Here is a 26,672-nt window from a genome sequence, read left to right as displayed (position 1 = left end):
TGGTTGGGGAATTCCTGTTCTGAAACCAGGAATCCACAAAGATATCCTTTATAAGCTGCAATTGAAAGTAAGAGATACACCATATCAAATGATGCTATCTGCTCCATTTGTTATGTTTCTGTTCCCCCTCATCTTAGCTACCTTCCTAATTAGGAGCAGGGAGGTTTCTTGCAACAATATATTGTTGTGAGTTTCTCCTGCATAATTCTACATATTCTATGAATATCAGCATGATGAGCATCTGAAGTTTAAAGGTTATCACTACCCCATTGGTCGGATTAGTACCTAAATGGGAGATTGAACATCATATCCTCTACTCTAGATTTAAGTACAGAAAAAAAAGTTAAGATATAACTGCAGTGAATGAAAAATAATGGTATTCCATTCAATAATTACAATGCTGCAAGTCTAATTTATGTCCTCATCATCATAATTATATTTCAATTCATGCTTATGGTTATTACACAATCTCAATTACTAAAAGTGATCCACAAATCCTATTTTAGAAGTGTTACCGTTCTTTGCACAGTAATTTTCAAGGTGCTGGAGAATGGAGAATAATAATATCTCTTATATATCTAAGTCAAATAATGTGTAGGATTTATTCTAATGGACTTAAGCTCAAATGTGTGGTTTCACACACCTGGATTTGATTCACTTAAAATTATTTTTCCTGAGTTATTCAGTGACATCTATAGTGGCTGTTACCTTGGCATGCTCTTCCATCTGCTGAAATCGTAAGACCCTTAGGGCAGGAGCAATAATAAGTTCCTATGGCATTGTGGCAGGTATGAGAACATAGGTTTTGAGCAATACACTCATTTTCATCTAACAAAAGAAGACAAAAATGATTGAGCTATAATGTCCTTCACACAATGTACATTAACAACATGAAGGCTGCAGGGCCTAATTAGATCTCTGGAATTCTCAACATTTATATTTAACAGCAGCAAATAATAATAAAAGAGGGGGAAAGCAGTATGATTTCCCCCAGGTTGCAATTTTGGCATTTTACAAGGAATAATGGCTCCTCCCTCCCCAAATTCAAAGTAACATCCTGTGAAATCCTGACGTTTGTAGCTAGGCAAGGCCCAGAAGCTCTCTAGCTGAAAATTCAAAATAAACTGCCTTAAACAACAAATCCCAGAATTTAATTGCTATGTCAATTAAAATATTAGAACTACAATTATGTAGTGTGAAAGAGCTTCTAATGTAAGAGGACTGTTTTGATCAGTTGTAGCACAGTGTTCTCAAGTTTTCATCAAGTGGAAAAGAGAGAGAAAATCTAGGAAGAGAGGAAATCTAGGAAAGGGAATATTTTTACAGCACGGGACATTCATAGAGTGATAGTAGCAAACAGATCAGCCTATATTTCATTGAGTTATTGGTTTTTCTTTTACCTGAACAATAGGGCCCAGACGAATCCAAACCAAACCCATTTGGGCACTGGTTGCTGTGGTCTCCTATAGACAAACAAAGTCAGAAGTCACCCCCAGTTGATAAAAATGAAAATTTGCATGACATATGCCAGATAGAAAATAGAACCATCATGTTTTCTTTCACTCAATAGAATAAAACTTGGAATAAAAAGAATGGTTAGAAATATTTTTAAATGAAGTGTATATAAGTATGAGCACCAACAGAAACTAAGTGTAAGCAAGATGTTGTAATGGTGAAACAATAAAAAGGGGGAAAAAGAATTTTTTAAAATGTTTGCAAAACTTCTTTCTTCCAGGATGCAAAACCCACATTAAAAGCATCTTGAGAACCTTCACAATTCAAGATGTATTCTGCACAACATTCACATGTTGCTGTTTGGATCGTAAAATTTATTTATTTATTTACAACATTTCTACCCCGCCCTTCTCACCCAAGGGTGAGGGCTGCTTACAACAACTGGCAAAACTCAATGCCAAACAGATCAATAAAAACAGCAACACATCTAAAACCATTAACAATAATCCATAAAACACATTAGTCAAGTATAAAACATATAGTTAGTTATTACCATTCTTCCAAGAAACCATTGCACATAAACCTAAGTTCAGACCATGTCAATATAGTACTTATTCATTAAATGATTGCGCACAAAGCCATGTCTTAACATTCTTCCTGAAGCCCAGAAGAGTTGGGGTCTGCCGGATGTTGAATAGCATTTCATGGGCAGGAAACAGATTTTTTCTGCACAGAAAATAACTGTTTTCTGTAAATACTTTTATTGGAGATTCATATGCTGCAGAAAACAGCCGTTTCTGTACAAAAATGACATTTATATGCAGGAGTAATATTTTCTACACAGAATATGCTGTTTCCTAACAGAAAATGCTGTTTTCTGAACAAAACAAAGTGTGATTTTTCTCACTGTAAGTCTAGAATTGAAATTGTCTTCAAAAATTGCACTCTATTCAAATAGTAATTCTTTGGGTAAGGAAAATAGCTTGTTGCTTACTTCAAGAAGAAAATGAGTGAATCATTACATTCAATTTGGAGTATTCTTGACTCAGTGTATCTGTTAGTCAATTTTGAGTCAATTTGCTGTACAGTTCTCACTTTTGCTCATTTTTCTCCATCTGGACAAAGTGTCATGCCCAAATTATTTTGAGACAAAGCATATTTTTTGCACATACCCTGTGTGGAATGTTTTTCTGTAAGGAATACCTTTTGTAATGAAAGCATGGATTTTAAAAGTTAGAGCTTCTTCAAGTGGGTTGTATTCTGTCTCAACAGAAGACACATGTAGCGTTTCAATCAGGAATGGCATTCTTCCAAGATTCTGCTCATAAGTAATAGTATGGTTCCAGGTGTATGGCACACTAACTCCATCTATGGTGAAGAGTCGTGTAGAGTAAGCATAGAGTTGACCAGGGCCTGTTTGGATGTAATCTTCTGTATAATCCTGAAATGCACACCAGAATTCCCAATTAAGAAGACATTAAAAAGACATATTCATTCTTTGGTCACCATCAATCATTGCAATAGGAATGTGGCAGGATTTAAAATAAATAAAGAGAAGTCCATGTTCTTAAACAAAAATCTGTCAAAAAGCAATATCGATAAATTGCTTGTTAAGGTAGTCTCAAAAGTAAAATATCTAGGATTATAGCTAACCAACAAAAATAACAGCTTACTTTAAATAATTATGAAAATATGTGGAAGGAGATTATAGAAAATGTGGAAAGTTTGCAAATAATTCGATTAACTTGGATGATGAGAAAAGGGTGATAAAAATAATGATCTTACCCAAAACGCTGGTTTTATTCCAAAAACTACTGATAATTAAAGGAGTGAGAATTATTGAATATTGGAGGAAGGATTTGACTAAATTTATATGGAATTTTAAAAAAGCTAAGATTGCTTACAAAAACCCAATAGATGCCAAAGAGAGGGGGCCTTGGTACTGCCAGGTAGGCATCAGTTGGCTAAAGAAGCGGGTTAGGTTAGAAAATCGAGCTTTACTCAACCTAGAGGGAAATAACCTAAAATTTGGCTGGAATGTATATTTATGGTATGGAAAAGATAGAATTAATAATGATTTCATAGACATCTCTTAAGAGCAAGTCTATTAGTGATTTGGAAAAAATATAAAACGGGGGGGGGGGGGCAAAAAACCCATTATGGTTATGACCCCTGGAAGCAACGTCAAATGCAATTTTTAATGAAGAAACAAGAACCTATAGGGAGTACTTAATTAAAGAAAAAAAGCACTGGAGACTAAAAGGAAGAGAAGAGTTAGGGATAAATGATTGGTTTCACTACCACCAATTATATGACATATTTTAAAGGATAATAAAGTAGAATTCACTAAAAGAAAACTAGAATTGGAGAATAGTTTAGAGAAGAGAAAAAATGGATTACTTTCCAGATTATATAGGCACATATTAGAATACAACCTAGAAGATAACTGTATAAAACCAGTAATCAGCTTGTGGGCTAAAGATTTTGGGGGAAAAATTAAGTTAGATAATTGGGAATTTTTATGGGAAAGAGGATTTAAATGTTTAATCTATTAGAGAGAACATGTGCAAAATGTTTTATAGAAGCTATGTAACACCTGAGATAATAGCTAAAATAGATATATATCACCGGGGAATTGATGCAGATGTAAACTACAGAAAGGTATCTTTTTTCATGCCTGGTGGACCTGTAAGTTGGTACAAAATTTTTGGGAAAATTGATTAAAGAAACAAATTTCTTTGCTAAAATGGTTAGGAAAAATCCAGAGATGTCTCTCTCAAGGCGATTTGGTGAAAAAATTCAGTAAAGAGGATGTAGAAATCTGTCAATACAGTTTTGTTGCAGTGAGAATAATAATAACAGCAAAATCTTGGAAAGGAGAAAAAGAGCTATTGCTAAAGGACAGGAAAGAAAAATTATTAGGATATATCCAAATGGCCAAGCTATCCAATGTCATACGGATAGAAAGCAATGAATACTTCATTAAGAAAATAAGACAAAAATAGATTTCAAAGTAGTCACAAGGGAAATTCATTAACGTAGGATAAGGCTAGGGTTTTTTTTAGGCATTTGTTTCACACTGCGTGGTGTTGGAAGTCATGGGTGGTGGTTCACGGGAAAGGGGTGGGGGTTTAGGGGAATGGCATACCTGTATTATGTGTATTTGATTATCTTTAAATGTTTTTCTTTTTCATATTCTGCATGCATTTAATAAAAACATATTTTAAAAAATAATAATTGCAATAGGCAGAGTTACTTATCAGTGTGTCCTATTACTGAAAACAGTTCTTAGGCAAAGCAAGCGCTCAGTGACAAGGTAACAAATGTTTGCTGGGGTGACAGAAGTCAAAAAGTATATATTCCTTTTCAAAATAGTTAAAAGTGATAGTAAAATTGAATACAATGCTGAGCAAAAGATCCTTAGAAAAAACCAATCCAGTGCTAAAGTATAGCATTTTAAGGAACTAAAGATAATCTTTACCTACTGAATGACTTTAAATGGAATAATTTGCTATAGGGCTTCTTAAGCAAACATTAAAGTTCCAAAATCCACATTTTAATATAACTTCTTTATTAGATACAACAACGGTTTGGGGCCTTATCAATTTATTACATTAAAATGGATTTCAGACGTTTTATAGTGGCTGCTTTTTGTTAAATATGTAAAATGGTGATGTCATATCTATTACAATTCAAGGAGGAAAGAATTATACTTACTTTTACATTAATAATAGCTGATGACTGTAGCTGTAAGACATGCCCATTGATGACAACATCCAGGAGTAAAGAACCGTCTGAGTCCAAACCACGAGCAATGTGTGTCATTCGTAATATCTCTCCTGTGAATTTTAATAATAGTCCTAAGTGAATAGTAAATCATTATGCACTTCATGGAAATGAAAAAGGGAAATGCAAAACTGAAAGAGAACTACAGTAAAAGATTTGTGTGGTGCTTTTTTTCAGAAGAAGCATTTAAGTTTGTGTCGAGAAGGAAATTCACCTCCTCAGAGTGAATGGATGACATGGACAGCAGAAGGAACTCAACCCCAAATGCTAAAACTATTTTTTAAATCCTTCCTTTTCTCAGACTGGATTTTTCTCAGACTGTATTGATACACTCATAGGCTGATACTGACACAAGTGAGAGACAGAAAAAAAAAGCTTTCTTTTCTCCCGCCCCAAGGTATGACAGAAGAGATCCCAAGAGAAACAGTTCAAAAGAAAATCTTTTTTCATCCCATGTTGACTAACCGGTAGCAAATTCTACTTGTGTCTCTCTCTTGAAAACTGCATTGGTGAGGGAAAAGCCATTCAAAGCTTCCCCTATTTCCTTGGCTGTTGTCCAATAAATGGGACTAAGAATAGAAACTAGTGCTCTCATTAATGGACCTGTAGGGAACAAACAACATTGTCACATGCACATCAACATTTTATTTTTGTATTTCTAGCATTTGTGTTCATTTTTGTTGTAATAGTTGTACTGCTTCCACCAAACCTTTCAACTGGGCTTATAATATCACATGACTCTCAATAAATTTTCTCTTTTGTTACTGATTTCGGTAACTATTTTATGAAAATAACAATCCTGGACTGTGCAAACTGTGATAGCATCACATACCCTCAAATAATCTTTCTCTCTGTTACTACGGCACACATGTCTACTTTCTAGATTTCTCTTATTGACAGGGAAACATATAGTGGAACATTTGCTCGTCATTATTCTATATGAAAAATGTGCATTAAAAATTTCCTTTTATTAGTCTTATACTGAAATAATAATGTGTTGACATTCATAAAATAGTCTTTTTTATCAGACATTGGAGAGACGTATAAACCAATACGCATTAAATGCGAGGATGTCACACTCAGCAATGGGAAAATTAAACAAACCGATGTTATCGCTTAGTTATGGTTAATACAGGCATTTCATGCTGGTTGGAAAGCAATAAACTGTATAAGTTTGAACATCTACATAAAATTATAAACAACAAAATAACAGTAATAGACATACCAAGACTTCGAGGGATATTAGTAATTTTGGCTTGTATTCTTCTAGTGTTGAGATCTGGACTATCTACTATGGTGGCATTCAGGAAAGCTATTCCAAATTCAACATCATTAATATTCCCAATGACACTTCCTCTAGCATGTGGGGGCCCACCTGTTGCAGGTATAAAGGAAAAAAGAAAGTAAGTCTTAAATTGATAGAATCACAGAGCTTTAAGGACCTACAAGCACCATTAAGTCCAACATCCTGCCGTGCAGGAATATTAAATTATAGCACTACCAAAAGATGGTCATCCAAACCTTGATAAATTCTCAGCGAATAATACTATCAACATATACTAGATATGAGGTGAAATATTTCTTCCAGTATTAGAGACTGTGTACTAATGACTGTGGAATATGAGCAGAATATGAGCAGAAGGATGCTAACACATTCATGCCATGTTTGTAGACTTTCTAGCATCTGAATGGCTATAGTAGGCACAATGTGCTGTACTGGACCCACAGAGTTCTGAAATATGCCAATGTCTAAAATCTCTTCCCTGGTAATATTTTGAAAAGAAAAAAAAATGACCTCCAGTAGTGGTGTGCAAATACAGTGGACTCTCTGTTTAGTGAAACATAAAATGAAACCGCTCACTTAAATGGTGACGTTACCAAGTAGGTAATGTATCCCTAGAGAGAAATCCAGAGCCTTTTTATGAGACACCCAGCACTCAGAGTGAACAGAAACCGTTGTTTAATATTGCCTGTCATGGCAGGAAAGGAAAAAGAACAAACTTATGAAAGAATCAAGGCAAGCTTCGTGCAATTATTTGGTTAGGATCTTGGTCAAAACCAAAACATATTTATCACACTGACATGTAAAACCTGTCTGTGTTCTGGTGCCAATTTTACAGAAACAGCAAATGAAAAATGTATTTGGAAGTGGGAGAAACACCTGTATTTTTACCAGATCCCTGCATATTTGTGTTGTTTTCAGATAGCGAGAGTGACAAACAACTTCCCTCATCATTTTTAGCAACTTTTTCTATATTTAATTTGATAGATGGTGCCATAAGCTTCTTATTGCTCAGAAAAATGACCAAGTCCTGTAAATTTGAGGATTTGAAAATAGGACAGGAATATCAAACAGGAATATCTCTGAGATATTAATTTGTATTGCTTCTCAACACTTGATACACAATCACCTACCTGGACAAGCTTGAACTTTACACCTGGATATCTGAGACTTGTCTCCAGGGCAAAGACGTCCACTGTTGGATGGGGATGGATTATTGCACAGCCGCGATCGGGTCTGTTCTCCTCCTCCGCAAGAAGCAGAACATGTGCTCCAAGACTGCCAAGAACCCCAATTCCCATCCACTGTGAACCAGTAAAGAAGGATGAGAGTAGAATTAACATTTTCACTGATGCTTCCCATACTGACTCTAACCAACACTGAATAAGAGCTAAGTAGGAAGTGAATAGGAGAACAACATTAAAAGTAAAGTAAAGCTTCAATAGCTGCACATAGCCAAAGGATCTCTGCCACAGATCCCTATAGAACTTTAGACCAACACAATGGCCACAATCATAACTATTTCACAAAGTAAAATAAAAAGCAGCATGACTGGTTGTGAGGCCTACACCACCATATGATGGCAACAATTTTATTCCTCAGGTGCAGTCTCCCCAGGCTATTCCTAAACAAAGCTGTGGGTGTAATTTGAAGTGGGGTAAGAAAGAGCAGCCCTAAAAAGCAGCACCCTGCCCCATGAAACCCCTATTTTTCAACCATACTAGAAGAAAAGTCACATGGGATAGCAATGCTAGTCAGAGAAAACAGAGGAAGAGACAGCAGGAAGAGAATTCAGCTGTCCCTCCTCCTAACTTTTGCTCCTTTTGTGCTTTGAAGTAGGGTTGGGTGTTTCCTCCGTTTCCTGTTTCCTTAGGTACTTTCAATACTTTGGGAGCCCATAACAGAAAGGGCTCTCCTGGTTCAAAAACCCACCCGACATGAAAGCAATAGGGAGTCCATCTTGGCTCCTCTTCTCCTATTCGGCAACCTTTTTCTCCTTCTCTTCCTTTCCTTCATGAAATACTTCTATTGTTATTAATGATAGAAATCCCAGCAAAGAAAAAGAAAAGCCTCACTCTCCTCTAGAGTATAAAGTAGAAACAGCTTTAAGGAAGCAAAACTGGCAAGCAAAAAAGAGATTAAAGGTAGGAGATTGTTAAGGTAGTCCAGGGATGATACAGCTCCACTGAGCTTCAGGCCAACCATCTTGCTTCCCTGGGCCTCCTTAAAATGTCTTGGAAAGCTGCTGGTCTGGGAGAGAAGAAAGGGCATGCCCGCCTCTCCTCTAGAGTAGAACAGCTTTAAGGGTGCACTGCTTTCTTAACCCTGTTGCTGACACCCAGGCTCCTTTGAAGGGAAGAATGGAAAGACTCCCAGGGGAAAGGGGAGCTCACAAGTTCCCCATTGCTGTTTTTTCAGATGTTGAATGAAAATGCCCATTCAGCAGGGCATCCGTTTTCAGGAGGTGCTGGAAAACAGATATGGGGGGGGGGGGGGTTTCCGGTATCTGGTAAGAAGCAACTGATAGCGATTCACCCAAATTGCACAAGCCTACTTTGAACTGCACCAACTTCCAATTTAGTGTGTTTGAAGACATCCACATTTGAAGATACAGGTGTATTATAACCATCTGAAGTGTCAACTAAAGAAACAGACAACTGCAAGGTCTTGGGTAGAGAAAGTATACAGATTTCAAATCCACTGAATTCATGCTCCAACAAAAAAGCAAGTTGTTTCTTCCCAACAGGTCCAAATAGTATCTGAATATTGCATTCTTTGCCATTTCATTACTTTACAAAAATCTGGTCACATTTCAGGAATACATGCAGCAACTATGTACATACCAAGAAAACTCACCAGGGCATGGCTCCACATGACACCTCTGTATCTGTGTATCAGCTCCTGCACAGGCTCTCCCTCCATTGAGTGGGTGAGGATTGTCACAAGTCCGGTATCTCCTCATTTGGCCACTGTTACATGTTCGACTGCAAGTTCCCCAGTTGCTCCAAGGGCCCCAGTTACCATGTGCTGTGGAAACACAACATCATTCAAATTGATAAGATATGCTAGACCCATGAATTTCAGTTAATCGATTTTGCCCAAACCTGGAAGAGAACTTCAGTGTCATTATATAGCAAGCAATAAATCTGCATTCCCCCCCCCCCGCCCCCCGTCTGGTCATTTGAAGGTTGGTACAGGTAGTCCCCGTGTTACAAACATCCAACTTACAAATGACTCATGGTTGCAAACAGGGGTGAGACAACAGGAAGTGAAAGAAATCTATCCCTAGGAAGGGAAATTAACTCCTGAAAGAATTGTCATGGGGGAAAGGGGTCTCCACTTTCTCACCAATCCTTGTTTCCACAAGAAGTCAATTTTTAAAAGTCCAATTATCACAAGGGCAGAAAATCAGGTGAAATCTTCCAAACAGGAGCACAGACAGAAAAATAAATACCAGGGGTGTTAACCCTTCCCTATGTATCCAAAACTTATGCGTGTATATGGATGTGTGAGTGTGTATATGTGTGTATTTGGGTGGACTTAAACTTTAAAATGTACCCATTCCAACTTACATACAAATTTAACTTAATAACAAACTTACAGAACCTATCTTGTTCATAACTTAGGTACTGCCTGCAATCTTTTCCTCCCTCAACAATTACCAAAGTGCCCAGCCCTGGACCTCTCACCTCCACCCTCAAACCCCAAAGAGTGGCAGTTGAGGGAGACTTCAGTAGCGAAATGGTGAAACCTAGGCAAGATGATTGAGAGGATGGATATGGTATAATGCTTCCAGCAGAATCTTTGCATGACAGTCAGCCTTACAGGATCTCAACATTAGCGTGTTAACGGAAGTAATATGCCTGCAAGAGTGGTATTGAAGAGTGCGTATTCAAAAGCCTCTCTCACCAATGTTGGAAGTGTATGCATTCATTGATATTTTATGTAGACAAAGTCTCCCTTCTGTACTGCCAGAGAGATTTTGTATTTTGTCTATATGGACAAACTTATCGAAAGGTTAAACTACATCTTCTGTAAAACACTTAGACTAGAGTCTTGTTAGTTAGCCTAAATTAGAACAGCATCACTGAATCAATTGCTGAGTTAATACACATGTAAAGCCAAAGGATTTAATGGATCTGTTCTAGATGTGATTACAAATAGAATTTAGGCTGTAAGTGCAACTTTATGTCAATTTATCTTACTCAACTTACAGTCCAGTTCGGGAATAGCACATTTGGGTTTAGCACATTCCCCACTACTAAACTGAAATAATGAAAATACACATCAATATTGTTATCCTATTGGAACCAAATTTTGAGTACAAGCAATAGAAAACTTTGGAAAATAACATATTTAAATATATTTTCCCATTCCCTCTAGTTTTACACAAATGGATGGGGAAGTGCTCTTTATGGTATGTACCTGTTTGACTTCTAGCAAGAATCACAAAGATACTTACTGGGACATGTATCACTATTGCAAAAATCAACTTGCATGTCATTTCCTTCACACTTGTGTCCACCATATTGTGGAAATGGATCTGAACAATCTCTTGTTCTCTGACGGGTACCTCCTCCACAGGACATAGTACAGATGCTCCAGCTGGACCAGGAAGTCCACTTTCCATTCACTGGTTGTAAAATAGATTTGGGTATTATTTTAAAAATAAAACACTTTCAAATACAACTCTATTTCTTTCATTGCAACATAAGTTCTCTGTGCATTACAGATAGCTAAATGAGTTTTCAGAAATCATTCAACCAGAGTCAGATTACAAGAGCCAAACCAGATGTTATTCAACAGTCTTAACAGTCTTAACAGAAAAGGAGGATGAGAGAAGAGAATCCTATCCATTTCTGGACCTTACGGCTCTACCTTCTTAATTGGCTGCTCTAATTGGTTTGCTTGACTCTGGAACTAGGATCAAAAATACCTGGCACAATGTGACATGAGAAGGAGCAAAAATAAAGTGGAAAATAGGAAATAGAGGGATGGTGGATGATATAGAAGGATGGTGGAAGTGTCTTTCCTACATGTTCCCTGAATCACATTGAGTGTGTGTACCTGAGTCTGAAAACCAGGGAAAAACTGGGGATTTTGTTATTGTACCATTCACCCTGCTGCTTAACAGAATCCCTGGCTGAGCTTATGGAACTGGTCTCTGAGGTGTTGTACTTCTGCTTCTGAGTGACTTCAACATACCACTGAAGGCCAGTTTGTTAGATGCAGCTTGGGAGTTCATAGTATCCATAACAAACATGGGCAGGAAAAGCACAAAGTTCTCCTGACAGATGACCTCTGTTTAAAAGTTTCTAAGGGCCCTTCCAGTCAGGCCCTGTATCCCAGGACCTGATCCCAGGTTTTCTGCTTTCAACTGGATTATATGAGTCCACACTGCCAGATAATCTGGGATAAACAGAAAACCTGGGAACATATCCTGGAATATAGTGGCTTTCTGGAAGGGCCCTGAGGAAGGAGCTTCCACCACACTCCGAGGCAGAGTATTCCATTGTTGAACAGCTCTTACAGTCAGGAGGTGCTTCCTAATAATAGGCCCCTAGAGCTTCAAGTCCTGATGTTAAATGCCAGCTTATTGTGCTGGGGTACTTTAATGTCCATGCCGAGGCCTTCCTATCCAGAGCGGCTCAGGACTTCATGGCCTCCATGATAACCATGGGACTGACCCAAATGATATCTGATGAAGCAAGTGAGACGGAGACTAGCGTACCTCTGGCAGAAAACTCAGGACGAATCCGAATGAACACGGGGTAAAGCCTTACGGCCTACTGCGTGGCAAAATGGGCAGCCAGAAAAGTTTTCTTAACTGCCCACATTGCATCTGCAACTAATAGACCGGCTGAGTTCCTAGGGGGAGGCACCTGATCATTCGGCGATTCAATGTGGTGAGTTCACCCATCATTTTGCAGACAAACTTGAAACCAGCCTTATGGTAGTTCCAACAGATGTACCAGAGACATCAGTCGGTCCCATTTTGTTGGATTTGTTTCAGCAAGTTTGGCCTGATGATGTGAACAAGATTCTTGGAGCTGTGAGAGTGACCACATGTTCTCTAGACCCTTGCCCCGCTTAGCTTATCAAACTTGCTAGTGGAGAATTGGCGGATTGGTTCACAAGGATTATTAATGCCTCACTGGAACAGGGACAGTTACCATCTAGCTTGAGAAGAGCAATTGTAGGACTGATCCCTCTATGTTAAACAACTACCAGCTTATTTCAAATCTCCCTTTTCTGGGCAAGATTCTAGAGTAAGTGGTGGCTTCTCAACTCCAGGGTTTCTTGGATGAAACCAATTATCTTGATCCCTTGCAATCTGGTTTTAAGGCCTGGTCACAAAACGGAGACAGCTTTGATCTCCTTGGTGGATGACCTCTGCAAGGAGCTAGACAGGGGGAGTGTGTCCCTGCTAGTTCTCTTGGATCTCTTGGCGGCTTTCGATACCATAGGACATAGTAACCTTTTGGGCCAACTCTCCAGAATGAGTCTTGGGCGCATTGCTCTGCAGTGGCTCTACTCCTTCCTGGAGGATTGTACCCAATTTGTGATGCTGGAAGATACCTGCTCGGACTCCTGGCCATTGACTTGTGGGGTCCCACAAGGTTCTATTCTTTCCCCCATGCTTTTTAACATCTACATGAAATTGCATCTCTACGCAGATGACACACAACTCTACTACTCCTTTCCACCAAATTCCAAGCAAGTCCCTTGGATCCTGAACCAGTGTCTGGCAGCTGAGAGGGACTGGATGAGGGGCAACAAGCTGAAGCTAAATCCAGACAAGACAGAGGTTCTCCTGTTCAATCATGGGGCCGATCAGGTTATAGGGTGGCAACCTGTGCTTGACAGGACAACACTCCCCCTGAAGACACAGGTCTGCAGTCTGGGAATCTTCCTGGACTTAGCATTAACACTTGAAGTTCAGGTGTCAACAGTGGCTAGGAGGGCCTTCGCACAATTGAAATTTGTACACCAGTTGTGACCATACCTCAAAAAGCCTGATTTGGCCATAGTGGTCCACACCTTAGTTACATCTGGAATGGACTTCTGCAATGCACTCTACGTGGGGCTGCCTTTGAAGACAGTTCAAAAACTACAATTGGTGCAAAGGTCAATGACCAGATTGCTAACTGGAGTTGGTTATAGGAATTACACCATGCCCCTATTAAAGCATCTCTACTGGCTGCCAATGAGTTTCCGAAACTAATTCAAAGTGCAGGTTATTACTTATAAAGCCTGATATGCTTTGGGTCCTACATATCTTCGAGACTGCATCTCCTTCTATGAACTGGCATGGGCACTAAAATCTACTGGGGAGCTCCTCCTCTCGGTCCTGTCTCCGTTTCAAGTGCAGTTAGCAGGGATGAGAGAGGAGGCCTTCTTGGTGGTGGCCCCCTGACTTTGGGATACACTCTGCATGCCTTCTGTATACAACTGCAGCTTTTGTTGTTTTTACTGATTTTAATCAGGGCATTTTATGGTGTTTATGTTGGTTGTTATTGCTTATGTCTTATTTTCTTTGCACTTTTTGTACTTAGTGTGTTCCACCTTTGAGTGCTTTATGAGTCACCCCAAGTTCCTTTGGAAGATGATAGTGAGGTATAAATAATGTTCATTTATTTATTTATTTATTTAATGTTCAGGTGGAACCCCCTTTCCTGTAACTGGAATGCATTGCTCCAAGTCCTAGTTTTCAGGACAGCTGATGAATACTCATAATCTTTCTACAATGTGATTCTGAGAGAGAAAATTCAGGCAATACTTGTTCACATGATTCAGTTGAACATGTTAAGTGAAGTTCTTAATTTCCAAAATTATAATGTACACTAACTGAAACCGTATTTAAACATTTGACTCTAGATCCCATCCCCTAGTATTGTCTAGAAAATTGTAACCAAGTAGGAAGAATTTCCAGTACATTAAAATATTTTGCCCTAAGCATTTCAAGTCAAATACCATCATTCTTCCAGAATTCAGATTATCATAACTTCTCCTCCCTGCATACTTTCTATCAACAATCTGCTGTTGTTAAAATAAGTCTAAACATTTATGAAATTGATTTTGTTTTTGAAGACACAATCCACACAAACTCCATCACCTCCCAAATAAGTGGCTTATGCTGTTTGTCACTTACCTGGACAGTGTTTCTCATTGCAAACTTGTGTCTGTGTATCAGGCCCATCACAATGAGAACCATCAAATGATGGAGGAGGGTTATTGCACAGTCGTAATCTTGTGTGAGTACCTTTGCCACAGGTCTTGCTGCAAGGCCCCCACTGAAGCCAAGAACTCCAGGCACCATTAACTGCAAGAGACACAAAGTTAAAATCTAAACTGAAACCTTTTAGAAAGAAAATAAAACATTGGATTGGATTGCAAGGTAGTCCAAGCAGAAGTCACCTGACCAATCCTTCTTTTCCATTCATTCTGGCCTCCTTCCAAAGACTGGAAACATAAGTCTCAGAATCTGCGAGTCAGCAAGCGTCCTTGCTGATTTTACTGACTGGGATATTCTGAGAGTTGAGGTCCAAAAAGTAACCTTTTCAAGCCCTACATTCTTCATTCAGTTCCATGCATATGCAGTCAAGTTTCTGGAAAATTTGGGATCTTTCTGAACACCCAGTGTCTATAAACTGGGGGGAAAGAGGTCTCCTTAGTTCTTGGGGATGTGGGGGCAGATGCAAAATGAAAGATCAAGAACAATAGAATTAAAAGAAAAGAAAGGAAATAGTAAAGGCTCCTTTTCATATGCTTGTTTGTATACCTATGCTTTACATAACACTCTAGAGAAGGTAATGCCTATGAAGCCTAACCTGTGTGCACCACTTAACCACTCTGTTATTTTTTTTATTTTTTGTAAAATAAAGCAGTACAATTATAATACAGCAGACATATAATATCCAAAGCACGTAATCCTTTCCCGCCATTAATCTCATTATATCTACTGTAAGTTTCACTCTTATACATGTATTTCTATCATTTAACTCCCTTCCCCCTGAGCCACTTCTTTTTATAGTCTCTGTCCAAAATTTCATTTCTTCTTGTGGAGGTAACTTTCCATCCTTCTTTTTTCATTCTTTTTCAATAAATTTTCCCCAGACATCATCAAAATTATTTTTCTTCCATATTCTTTTCTTAATTTTTAATTTACATATGAACTTATCATTTATTGCAAGTTTCCATAATTCCTTATACCACTCTTCAATTTGTATATTTATTTCACTCTTCCAATTTCTTGCTATAAGCAACTAGCTACTCTTATTGCATCTGTTTGTTGTTGTATAATGATAACAATGCAATACTAGGACTTCTTTCTAATTTTATATTCGTAAGATCCTCTATCTCTCTAAATTCTTTCCCCCAAAATTCACTTACATATTACATTGCCAACACATATGTACATATATTCCCAATTCCTGGCATCCTCTCCAACAATTTTTGAGTAATTTTTATTTATGTTTGCTTTTTTACTGGTGTTAGATACCATTTTCATATCAATTAACAATAGTTTTCTTTAACTCGTACTGATAAGTTTTTCAAATGTCTTTGTTCCCATAATTGTGACCACTCATTATCACTTATTTTGATGTCGAAGTCTTATTCCCATATCTCCTTGAGGATGTTTTTCTTTGTTTTTTCTTCCTTTATATCAATTATTATCTTATATATTTTACTAGTTATTCCTTTCAGATTTTTATGTTCTTCCACATCTCTTCCATTTGGTATTATTTGCTCAAATTGATTGAGTTTATTTCCATTTCTATTTTTTACCCAGTTCTTAAACTATTGTTCTAATTGTATACAGTGGAGTCATGATAATTTTGTTTCCCTAAATTCTTCCATAATCATTTCCTTCTTCATCCCAACCTTTATCGAGTCCCCTATTTTATCTAGGTTTTTCCCCCTTAGATTTTTTATTTGGGGGGGGGGTCCTTTCCATTATAATTGGGGTTATTATTAAGCCTTCTGTCATTAACTTTTTCCTATATGTGTTCCATATTTTTAATCTGTTACTCAACATTGGGTTTCAAATTTCTCTGATTTCTTTTCTGATTAATTCTTTAAAAACATATTCCATTTTTTCCTCCACTTCCTCCAAATCCAATTTTAACCATTCTAAATCCCCCTTATTTATCATTCCTTCCATAAACAATCTCAACCTATTTGCTTCATATTACTTTTTTATGTTAACCATTCTGGATTCTCACCCGGGCAAGGCTTGATATTACACATGACTGACTCCACTGCATGGCCATCACAGAGCTTTCCACCATGCTGAGCTGAAGGGCTGCTGCAAGTTCTACTCCTTGTCTTGTTGCCTTGTCCACAGGTTGGAGAGCATTCTTCCCAGGATGACCATTCAGACCAGTTGCCATCAACTGAACAGAATATATATTATAAGCACTCTATTAGCATACACTGAAAAGTGTATTCAGCATTTTGTGTATTCAGGATGATTAGAATGAATAAACATTGCCATATCCCAATGGAATCTGTTTAAACTGGAGAACTGATAAATTACTTCAAGTCTGTCTAGAACATCCTTTTGTTAAAACAAAAAGGAATGTAACGTAATTGCGATTGTCAGGATATTGCAATATATATTCCAGTGACACAAATAGAACATAATTCTAACCATTAACATTATAAACAATCAGGCTCTATGTTACAGCAGAATGTAATGTGCGAGTGAGCTATGAAACTTGATGGTGGGATTGCAATATAATTAAGTGGAGCTCAGATGAACAGAAGTGCCATTCCAATTTTTAACAATAAAAGTATTTATGCAAATTGTTGAACATCTACCTGGACATGGTTTATTCTGACAGCTGCGTCTTTCATTATCAGGTTCCATACATCGTCGTCCACCATTTGCAGGGAATGGATTGTTGCACAGACGAATTCTCTTCTGAAGACCTTGACCACATGTCACGCTACATGGTTGCCAATCAAGCCATTCAGAATATCCACCATGCACTGAAGAAGAACATGAATGTTCATTTAAGTCAACATGTCTATCAACCAGAAATATGAATGTTATCTCTCTCCCTACGCTCTCTTGGAAATGCATGAAAATGTGGCTAAATAAAATAAATTAGTATCTTCAATAATAATAATAATAATAATAATAATAATAATAATAATAATAATAATAATAATTGTATTTCTTAGCCACATATTCTTGTGGCTTGAGGCAGGTTACAACATACCCTGTTTCCCTGAAAATAAGACATCCCCAAAAAATAAGACCTAGTAGAAGTTTTGCTGAATTGCTAAATATAAGGCCTCCCCCGAAAGTAAGACCTAGCAAAGTTTTTGTTTGGAAGCATGCCCGGCGCCTACCAAACAAAACACCATAGCATGCAGGATTGGTAAATGTACATGATAATAATAATAATAATAATAATAATAATAATAATAATAATAATACTTTTATTTTTATACCCCGCTTCCATCTCCCCAGAAGGACTCAGGGCGGTTTACATACCAGTTGTATATGGAAATAATAGCAGTAATAGAAAATCTTGACAGGAGTCACAGTTTGTCTGGTTTAGTTATGTTGGTTTATGATGACAACTACTGTACAGTATAGAATAAATGTTCATTTTTTTTGTTCAACAATGAATATGAATTCTTTTTCATGGAAAAATAAGACATCCCCTGAAAATAAGACCTAACGCATCTTTGGGAGTAAAAAATAATATAAGACACTGTCTTATTTTCGGGGAAACACGGTAGTTTAAAATGCATAATCATCTTAAACATTCTATAAAATACACATATTAAAATATATTTTATAGAATACAATACATATTAAAATACACAGAACAAAGATTAAAACACAATATATAAGTTTAAAATCCATGATTAAAACTGATTGGGTAGCCCTGCCGGAGGAGATATGTCATGAGATAGATTGTAAATTCTGACAGCTCATTTAGCTGTTAGATCCCATCTGGCAGGTCATTCCACCTTCCATGTTCCAGCCTGTGGTGGCTCGTGAAAAGGTCCTCTGGGTGATGGTCACCAGTTGAGTTGTGGCAGGCTGGAGTAGCCACACCACAGAGGACCTAAGGGCGGATTATATGGGAAAATGCGATCCTGTAGGTAACCTGGACCCAAACCATGTAGGAATTTGAGGGACAAAATCAACAGTTTGCCTGGAAACTAGCTGTTAGCCATTGGAATTACTTTAGTATGGGTGCAATATGCTAACTCCTGGATGTTCATAAGGTGGGCCTTGATTCACTGGATAGTGACCTGACACACAAGAGTCATAACACTGAACTATTGCCTCTTTCTTTCCTTCCTTCTTTTTCTCCTTCTCTTTTTTTAAAAGGGGAAAAGAAAAATAAAGATAAATATTTGAGATTTTAAAAAGAGTCATCTGTTAGTTGGGGTTAATAGTTTGATAACACCAGGTGTAATCTTAAAATTGAGTTAATTGCCATGCAGTAATCTACTTGGAAATACTCATATAGATCTTTTAAGCCCCTTGAGGGAATAATGGAATAGGATACACATGTAACAATAATAGTGGGTCAAATATAGCAAAAAGTGGAAAATCAATGTTACTAGAGCAGGAGTTCTCAAATGTTTTCATTTGAGCCCTTTTTGAAGCAAAAATTTCTTGTGGAGCCCCAAGAAATGTTTATATATTATATTATATTGTATTATACATGTGTGTGTGGGCAAATGGTAAATTTGCGTGAAGCCCAAAGGAGTGGATCAACGACAAATCAGATAGGATAGGATAGAATATATATCAGGCATAGTCAACTTTCTGACGTATTGTATTTTAAAATTTGACAGATGGGCTGGGCCAGTGGTAGATGGATAGAAAGTGTTTGTGTGAACTAACTGAAAAAAAAACTTGAACAAATTCCACATTGTGCAAATTATATAGTTGAACTGAGTAAGTGCTTAACAAATTCCTATGCACACTGCACATATCTCATTTGTTGTGCAAAAAAAGGAAATAAAGAACAATGCAATATTTAAAATGAAGAACAATTTTAACCAACATAAATTTAACAGTATTTCAGTGGAAGACCTCCAGAGTGATCCAGTCCAACCCACTTCTGACATGCAGGAAAAGCCCAAAGTACCCCCAACAAATAGCCATCCAGCATTTGTAATAACAATAACAATAACAATAATAGGAACAACCCCATGGGCCATCCAGTCCAACTCCCTTCTACCATGCAGGAAAAGCACAATCAAAGTACCCCCTGAATGGTGGGAGGGAAATACGGCTTTGGAAGCAAAGAAGGCATGGGGGAAAGGGTCTTGCCAGTGAAGGAGGCAGAGGAAAAAGGCCTTTGGAGGCAAGGGAAATGAGGAAAAAGGCTTTGGACAGCAAAGGGGGAGGAGCAGGAAAGAGGAGGGAAAGCTTGGAGATGGGGAGGAGACAGGAGAAGGGGGAAAACACAGAACCCCTCATTATGCTTTGCAGAGCCCCAAGGGCTCTGCAGAGCACACTTTAGAACTACTGTACTAAGAAAGTTTTTGAAGATTCTGTGGAAAGAATTATATGCCTTCATTCCGTACACAAATCTGAGGGTAGGAAATACTCCTGTATCCTTCCTTTGAGAATAACAGACCTTTCTAACTTGACTTGTTGGAGGCATGTTGCAAATTGTCCTGTACTGCTTCCCCATGAAAGCCAAGCACATTAAAGATAATGCTAGCACATTAAATCATGCAAAAATACCGTAAACAATCTCATCTGTGGATAGGAATTTTGTCTCATATGAACCTTTAGAGTTGTCATCACTTTTCCCATCTTATATAACAGCAACCTGATATAATATCAGGCATCTCATGGTACTGAGTGTGCTTCAAGACAAACATGACTGGTTACTGAATGTACAGACAGTGTTACTCTTTATTACTACTTTACTTGAGAGTCTGCACAACTTTGCATTGCAAAGAGTTCCTAGCACAGCACTCACCTTGGACAATGAATGGTACTTTGATCAAAACAGAGCCCATGAGGTTCCTAGCTACACATTCATACTCAGAAGTATCCTCTTTGCGTGCAGCTACGATTTGTAAGGAGCCATTCTTCAAAATGGATATTCGGTTTTGGCCTCGGAGAGGCCAGCCTTGACGGGACCATTCGATGGTTGGAGGGGGTTCTCCTTCTGCTTGACAGTTCAGCACTGCTGTAGTTCCAGCATCAACAATTGTTTCTACTGGCTCAATAGTAATTATAGGTGCACCTAAGATAAACAGAATGTTTCAACAATGTTGATTTTTGCAGTAAATCACTAAGAATGAGAATCACTTCACTTGATCCAATAATCCCTTCCCAGTGTGTTGAACAGTATATTGGAAATTTTATTATATATATATATATATATATATATATATATATATATATATATATATATATATACACAAAGTTTGATATGGATCTTTCATTTACTTATATACTCATATTTCTTAAACATTTAAAAAAAATTCAACATACATATTTCTAAGAATAGTGATGCATTGAGATATATTTATTGAGCTGAGAACTACATAATAAAATTCAAAGAGCAGCCAAATTTTAAAAGGTTATAATTCTTTCATTCTTTATTTTAAAGTATTAAATAAATTTATAGTTGCAGTAGATACCATGATTATTAAAGATGTTCATTATGTTCGGATTCATACATTAAGTCCAGATCAGCTCATGATGAAATTCACTTAAATTCACAAGTATGCTTAGTGGGTCTCTCTCTCTTCCCGAGGACTGCCTCCCTCAAGGAATGAATTTTCACTTGGGATGGAGTAATATGTGGTGGAGGAAAATCAGGGAAGTGGAGGAAATCAGGAAAATGAGATGCTTGGTGCATAAGACTCAAGGCTAAATCCAAAGTTATTTATGATAGACCTATTAAAAAGCGAAGTATTTTCTTAATTTAATTCATTTGAGTCCTATTGATTTCAATGTGTTTTGTTTAAGTAGAAACAATCTTAGATTTAACTCTCAATTATATAACTCATTAGATTGACAACAGAAATTCTAAGAGCATTCTTATCTAAACAATCCTTTGTGAAAGATAAAATGTGTTTTTTTAATCATATAGAGAGAAGAAATGGGCTTGGGGACATAAGACCCCTGTGAATAAGAAAATGAGAGTGCACCTCATTAGTAATTTTCAGTTCTTCCAGCATAACTTTATGCTCAACTTCTGTTAGAGGCTATAAACAGAATTGCACTTGAGGAAATTCCTAGAAATGTTATCTCTAGAAATTTCTAGGTCTTCCAGCATGACTGGAGGAAGTTGACCATAGAATCATACTCACTGACCTACAGATTCCTAGAGAGAAGATGTTAATCAAATCCACGGATACTCACATTTGCAAAAGACAAAACTGCAAATACAGAGGGATAAATAAATCACTTTGGTTTGTCTTAAAAGCTGCTTCTATCAATATATGCAACAGATAAATTTAGATCTGCTAATAACATTTCGATTCCTCAATAACAGCATGAATAGTAATTTTTAGCTTACTTTGTAACATTAGGATGACATGATGTTCAACCACACCAGCATCATTTGTAGCTACACATGTATATTCTGCAGCATCTTCATTCTGAAGAAAAACATATTTTCAGATTTTAAAAAAAATCAATACAGAACTACTAGCTGACTTGCAATGCAATAAAGTGGCTTCAAAACAGTTTGGTGCAAGGGAGTGTGTACTTACATAGAAACTGGAAAAGATTCAGTACCATATAATTAAGCTTGTAAAAATAGGACAAGTGCAAAACAAAAAAAAGGCAGAATAGATGTCCAAAGAACTTCTAACCGGGCTAAGACTCAAAAGAGACATGCGCAAGAAGTGGAAAAGGGGATAAGTCACCAAAGAAGAATTCAAACAAATACCAACTTCTGTAGGGAAAAGGTTCGCAAGACTAAAGTGTAAAATGAGGTCAGGCTTGCCAGGGACATTAAAAACAATAAAAAGGACTTCCTTGCTTACATTGGTAGAAAAAGAAAGAACAAGGAGGTGATAGGGCCTCTGCGAGGAGAAGATGGGGTGATGCTGATAGGGGATAGAGAATCATAGAATCATAGAATAGTAGAGTTGGAAGAGACCTCATGGGCCATCCAGTCCAACCCCCTGCTAAGAAGCAGGAAATCGCATTCAAAGCACCCCCGACAGATGGCCATCCAGTCTCTGCTTAAAAGCCTCCAAAGAAGGAGCCTCCACCACAGTCCGGGAGAGAGAGTTCCACTGTCGAAGAGCCCTCACAGTGAGGAAGTTCTTCCTGATGTTCAGGTGGAATCCCCTTTCCTGTAGTTTGAAGCCATTGTTCTGTGTCCTAGTCTGCAGGGCAGCAGAAAAGGCAGAACTACTTAATGCCTTCTTTGCCTCGGTCTTCTCACAAAAAGAAAGCTGTCCTCAACCTCAGCTACATGGAATGGATGAAGGATTAGGGAAAATCCAACCAGAAATAGGGATACAAGTTATCCAGGAATACCTGGCCACTCTAAATGAATTGAAGCACCCAGGGCCAGATCAACTACATCCAAGAGTATTGAAGGAACTAGCGGAAGTCATTTTGGAAATGCTGGCAATCAGCTTTGAGAGTTCTTGGAGAACAGGACAAGTCCCAGCAGATTGGAGCAGGGCAAATGTGGTCCCTATCTTCAAGAAGGGAAAAAGGACGACCCAAACAATTACCATCTTGTCAGTCTCACGTTGATATCGGGCAAGATTCTGGAAAAGATCATTCAGGAAGTGGTCTGCAAACACTTAGAAATGAATGCTGTTATCGCTAATAGTCAACATGGATTTATCAAAAACAAGTAATGCCAGACTAATCTGATCTCTTTTTTTGATAGAGTTATAAGCTGGGTAGATGAAGGGAATGTTGTGGAAGTGGTGTATCTGGATTTCAGTAAGGCATTCAACAAGGTCCCCCATGATCTTCTGGCAAACAAACTAGTAAAATGTGGGCTAGGCAGAACTACGGTTAGATGGACCTGTAATTGGTTAAGTGAGCAAACCCAAAGGGTGCTCACCAATGCATCTTCCTGGAAGGAAATGTGAAAAATGTGACTGATGGATCATGTATATTTGATAATTGCAATCAGGATTTAAGTAATTACTCACTACTGTGCCATAGATGGCAAGGGATCCATTATTGTGTTGTCTGATTCGATTGGTGATCTGAATGTCAACTCCATTTTTGCTCCATTGAATAGTTGGTAGTGGGTTTCCTCCAAACTCACAGTTCAGAACAGCATTGCCACCAAGGGGCTCAATGCGACTGGGATGATAATCTCCAATGAAGACTGGAGGCTCTGGAGGAAAAAAACAGGTTTAGTATTTTTTTATATAGTAAGAAGTCAGATGAAAATAAATGAAAGCCATCTGCTGTAGTAAACCTTACATGAATTCAGAGGTATTTGCGGATGCTGAAAACATGAACTTTTGCAAATATGGGATGAAATAAACCAATTGTTTCAGATATGTAGGCCAGTCAGTTATCTTTAAATCTGACCCTTCTAACGATAGAATATTCACTAAAATTTAAATGTAAACGTGAATGTTTATTCCAGCCTAAATTCAGGTCCACATGTTGATTAGAGTCAAGCAGTTTTTATTCCATTTCCATTACTCTCTCTTGCCATAACTGATTGGTCTGTTACATGACATTTGAAACCACAGAACCAATGGAATAATTCCAGGACTTACTTTGGAATACATACCTTTAACATATACAGAGCCAAGAGCCTTTATGGACCCAACCAGATTTTCTGCTGTACATACATAGGTACCTGAGTCGTCTTTAGATACTCTTTCAATGACAAGTTCACTAGTTCCATCCACACCATCATATTGTGCTGGTTGAGCAAGAGAAGAAAAAGAAAAGCACGTCAAGAAAGCCTGGTTGAAGCTTTAGAGAAAAAGGCTTCTCTACTGTTGAGGAGTACTGTGCAAGTTGCTTTGCAGTTACTGAACTCCTTTCCAATAAATATTTGCCTAAATAGGACCAATTTTAGAAACCAAGGCATTTAGTAGCATTCACTCATTTTAAGAGTATACGCAACCCATGATTTAACAGTGATGCTATATGATTTAAGAGTGTTTAATCTCAAACCCCCAAATTAAATGACACACAAATAATGTGTAAAGTTTTACTGCTTTTAATGTTTGCTTCTTCATTGTCTAATGAGCATGTCAAAGGAAACTTTTCCTTTTAACATTTCAGACATTACTTTTAAGAATGACTGTAACACCATAAATGACTCTACTTTTTCTGCACTAATATGGGAAATTATTCACTCATCCACAAAACCATACATCCTGTAATATCAGAGGTTACCTAATAAGGAGACATTGATGTCTCCATGCTCCATGAATTTATCCAACCCACCTTTAAAGCCATCTCAGTGGGCAGCTTGATGTCAACCTATAGCTTTAACTACTAGTTAATCCCACAGATTATAACAATGCATTGTCTGTACGGAATCTCTCACCACTAAGCTTCAGTGAATGACCACAATTACAATGAAAAAAGAATAAAATGTGCTTTATACTGGGCCATTTATTATGGCCAGGTATGTGCGTCTCAATATTGGGGAAAAGGTGGGATAGAAATAAAGTAAATAAATAAAAATAAATTAAAATTGTCATTCTGTACAGCATCTAAAGAAATGGATTTATATATCAACAAAGGCTCATGCAAAAATAAAAAACAGTGAGTCTTAAAAGTGGTGGCATTCCTTTTCCGCTTCCCATTCATTCTGTTTTAACCCTAAACAACACAACTTTTCCTCACAGGAAAATTATCTCAGTTCCTTGATCAGCTTGATTGCCTTATCTACTGCCTTTTCTCCATATTTCCAAGATCCTGACTAAGATGCAGTTACATGACTACATAATGCTGCAGATGTGGTTGTAACGAGGATTTGTATAGAGAAGGATGCTCAAACCTTTTAATACAAGAGCGGGGCACAGTTAAATGACCTTGGAGGGTTACATCCGGCCTTAGTTTGTTAGAATCATGTAAAAGGTTAAAACTAAAAGAGAACTATGCTGAAGGAAAAAAAAACATTCTTATCTAATGCAGAGTTGTGTACCTATATGAACAGACTGGCCTGAATTGATTAAAGCAGACCTGCTGAATGCCAGGGTATGGAATTTTATTGAGTAGTAGCAACCAGATGACAGCCAACATGGTATAGTTGTTTGAGTGAAGGAAACCAGGTTTGAATCCCTGCTTGGATATGGAAACTCATTGGGTGACCTTGGGCAAATCACATTATCTTACGTTCTCATCAGATGGGGGTAAATTTGGCAGCATGCTCCACTTCGCCTTCCCTTTAAGCACAAAGCCCGCTGGCTTCCATTACACAATGCACAACTATTTTCATTAGGGCTCCTTACTTAAAAGGAAGGTGAAATGGAGTATGCCGCTATGCCAGCTGCATGGAAGGCTTCCCATCTTCCACCAGGAACAATGGAGGTAAGCCGGGCAGTCCATGTTTCTTCCTGTGGGATGGTGAATTGGGTAAGTTGGACAATACAGGGTGTGGGGTGATGGGCCATTGTGACGAGGTCTCATGCCTCAGGGGAAAGCAACAACAAACCTGTTCTGAACAAATTTTGTGAATAAAACCCTGATTTTAGGGTTGCCATAAGTCAGAAATGTCTTTAAAAATCCTATCACCACCACAACAAGATTTAAATAATAATTCCATGACAATAATTTAATTATCCAAAAATTATGCACATTTTCTATATCCAGTCTCATATGAACTGTTAAATTATCTCCTTCTGAATTAACCTACCTGGTATAATATTATTATTAAAAGTCCATGTGATTTGGGGTATAGGAACTCCAGTTGCTCTACACATCAATTGAAGCCGTTCCCCCCTTTTTAAAACCACATCGCCGGGGAGTTCAGTGAAGGTTGGGAGTACATGAACTGTTAAGTTGACTGTGTGAGTGTCCTCACCAGCAACATTGCTGGCAATACAGGTGTAGCTGCCAGTATCTTCAGGCTATAGACAGGGTGGAAATCAATATTTCATAAAAAAATTAACAAAACACACTACGTAGAATACATATATGTAACAACTGTTTATACTAAGGCAGCATCCCAAAAGTCATTTAATT

The 26,672-nt window shown here is 37.7% G+C and overlaps 1 protein-coding gene across 2 annotated transcripts in view; it reads right to left on the bottom strand.

The window, feature by feature from the left end:
- hmcn1 (hemicentin 1) overlaps positions 1-26,672 on the bottom strand; it is a 312,600-nt gene that overhangs the window by 14,023 nt on the left and 271,905 nt on the right. For both annotated transcript variants that reach the window (XM_062980741.1, XM_062980742.1), the window contains exons 83-99: positions 26,344-26,557; positions 24,259-24,393; positions 23,660-23,850; positions 22,051-22,132; positions 20,497-20,766; positions 17,348-17,518; positions 16,750-16,920; positions 14,676-14,846; positions 10,986-11,156; positions 9,380-9,550; positions 7,657-7,827; positions 6,467-6,616; positions 5,707-5,844; positions 5,173-5,294; positions 2,659-2,896; positions 1,401-1,463; positions 709-828 (exon numbers count right to left, since the gene is read on the bottom strand). In XM_062980741.1, coding sequence (XP_062836811.1) covers positions 709-828; positions 1,401-1,463; positions 2,659-2,896; positions 5,173-5,294; positions 5,707-5,844; positions 6,467-6,616; positions 7,657-7,827; positions 9,380-9,550; positions 10,986-11,156; positions 14,676-14,846; positions 16,750-16,920; positions 17,348-17,518; positions 20,497-20,766; positions 22,051-22,132; positions 23,660-23,850; positions 24,259-24,393; positions 26,344-26,557 — 2,749 coding nt within the window. The remainder of the gene's footprint in view (positions 1-708; positions 829-1,400; positions 1,464-2,658; positions 2,897-5,172; positions 5,295-5,706; positions 5,845-6,466; positions 6,617-7,656; positions 7,828-9,379; positions 9,551-10,985; positions 11,157-14,675; positions 14,847-16,749; positions 16,921-17,347; positions 17,519-20,496; positions 20,767-22,050; positions 22,133-23,659; positions 23,851-24,258; positions 24,394-26,343; positions 26,558-26,672) is intronic.

Source organism: Anolis carolinensis, chromosome 4 (genome assembly GCF_035594765.1).
Source record: "Anolis carolinensis isolate JA03-04 chromosome 4, rAnoCar3.1.pri, whole genome shotgun sequence".
Classification (NCBI taxonomy): domain Eukaryota; kingdom Metazoa; phylum Chordata; class Lepidosauria; order Squamata; family Dactyloidae; genus Anolis; species Anolis carolinensis.
This window is presented reverse-complemented; position numbering and strand designations above follow the sequence as displayed.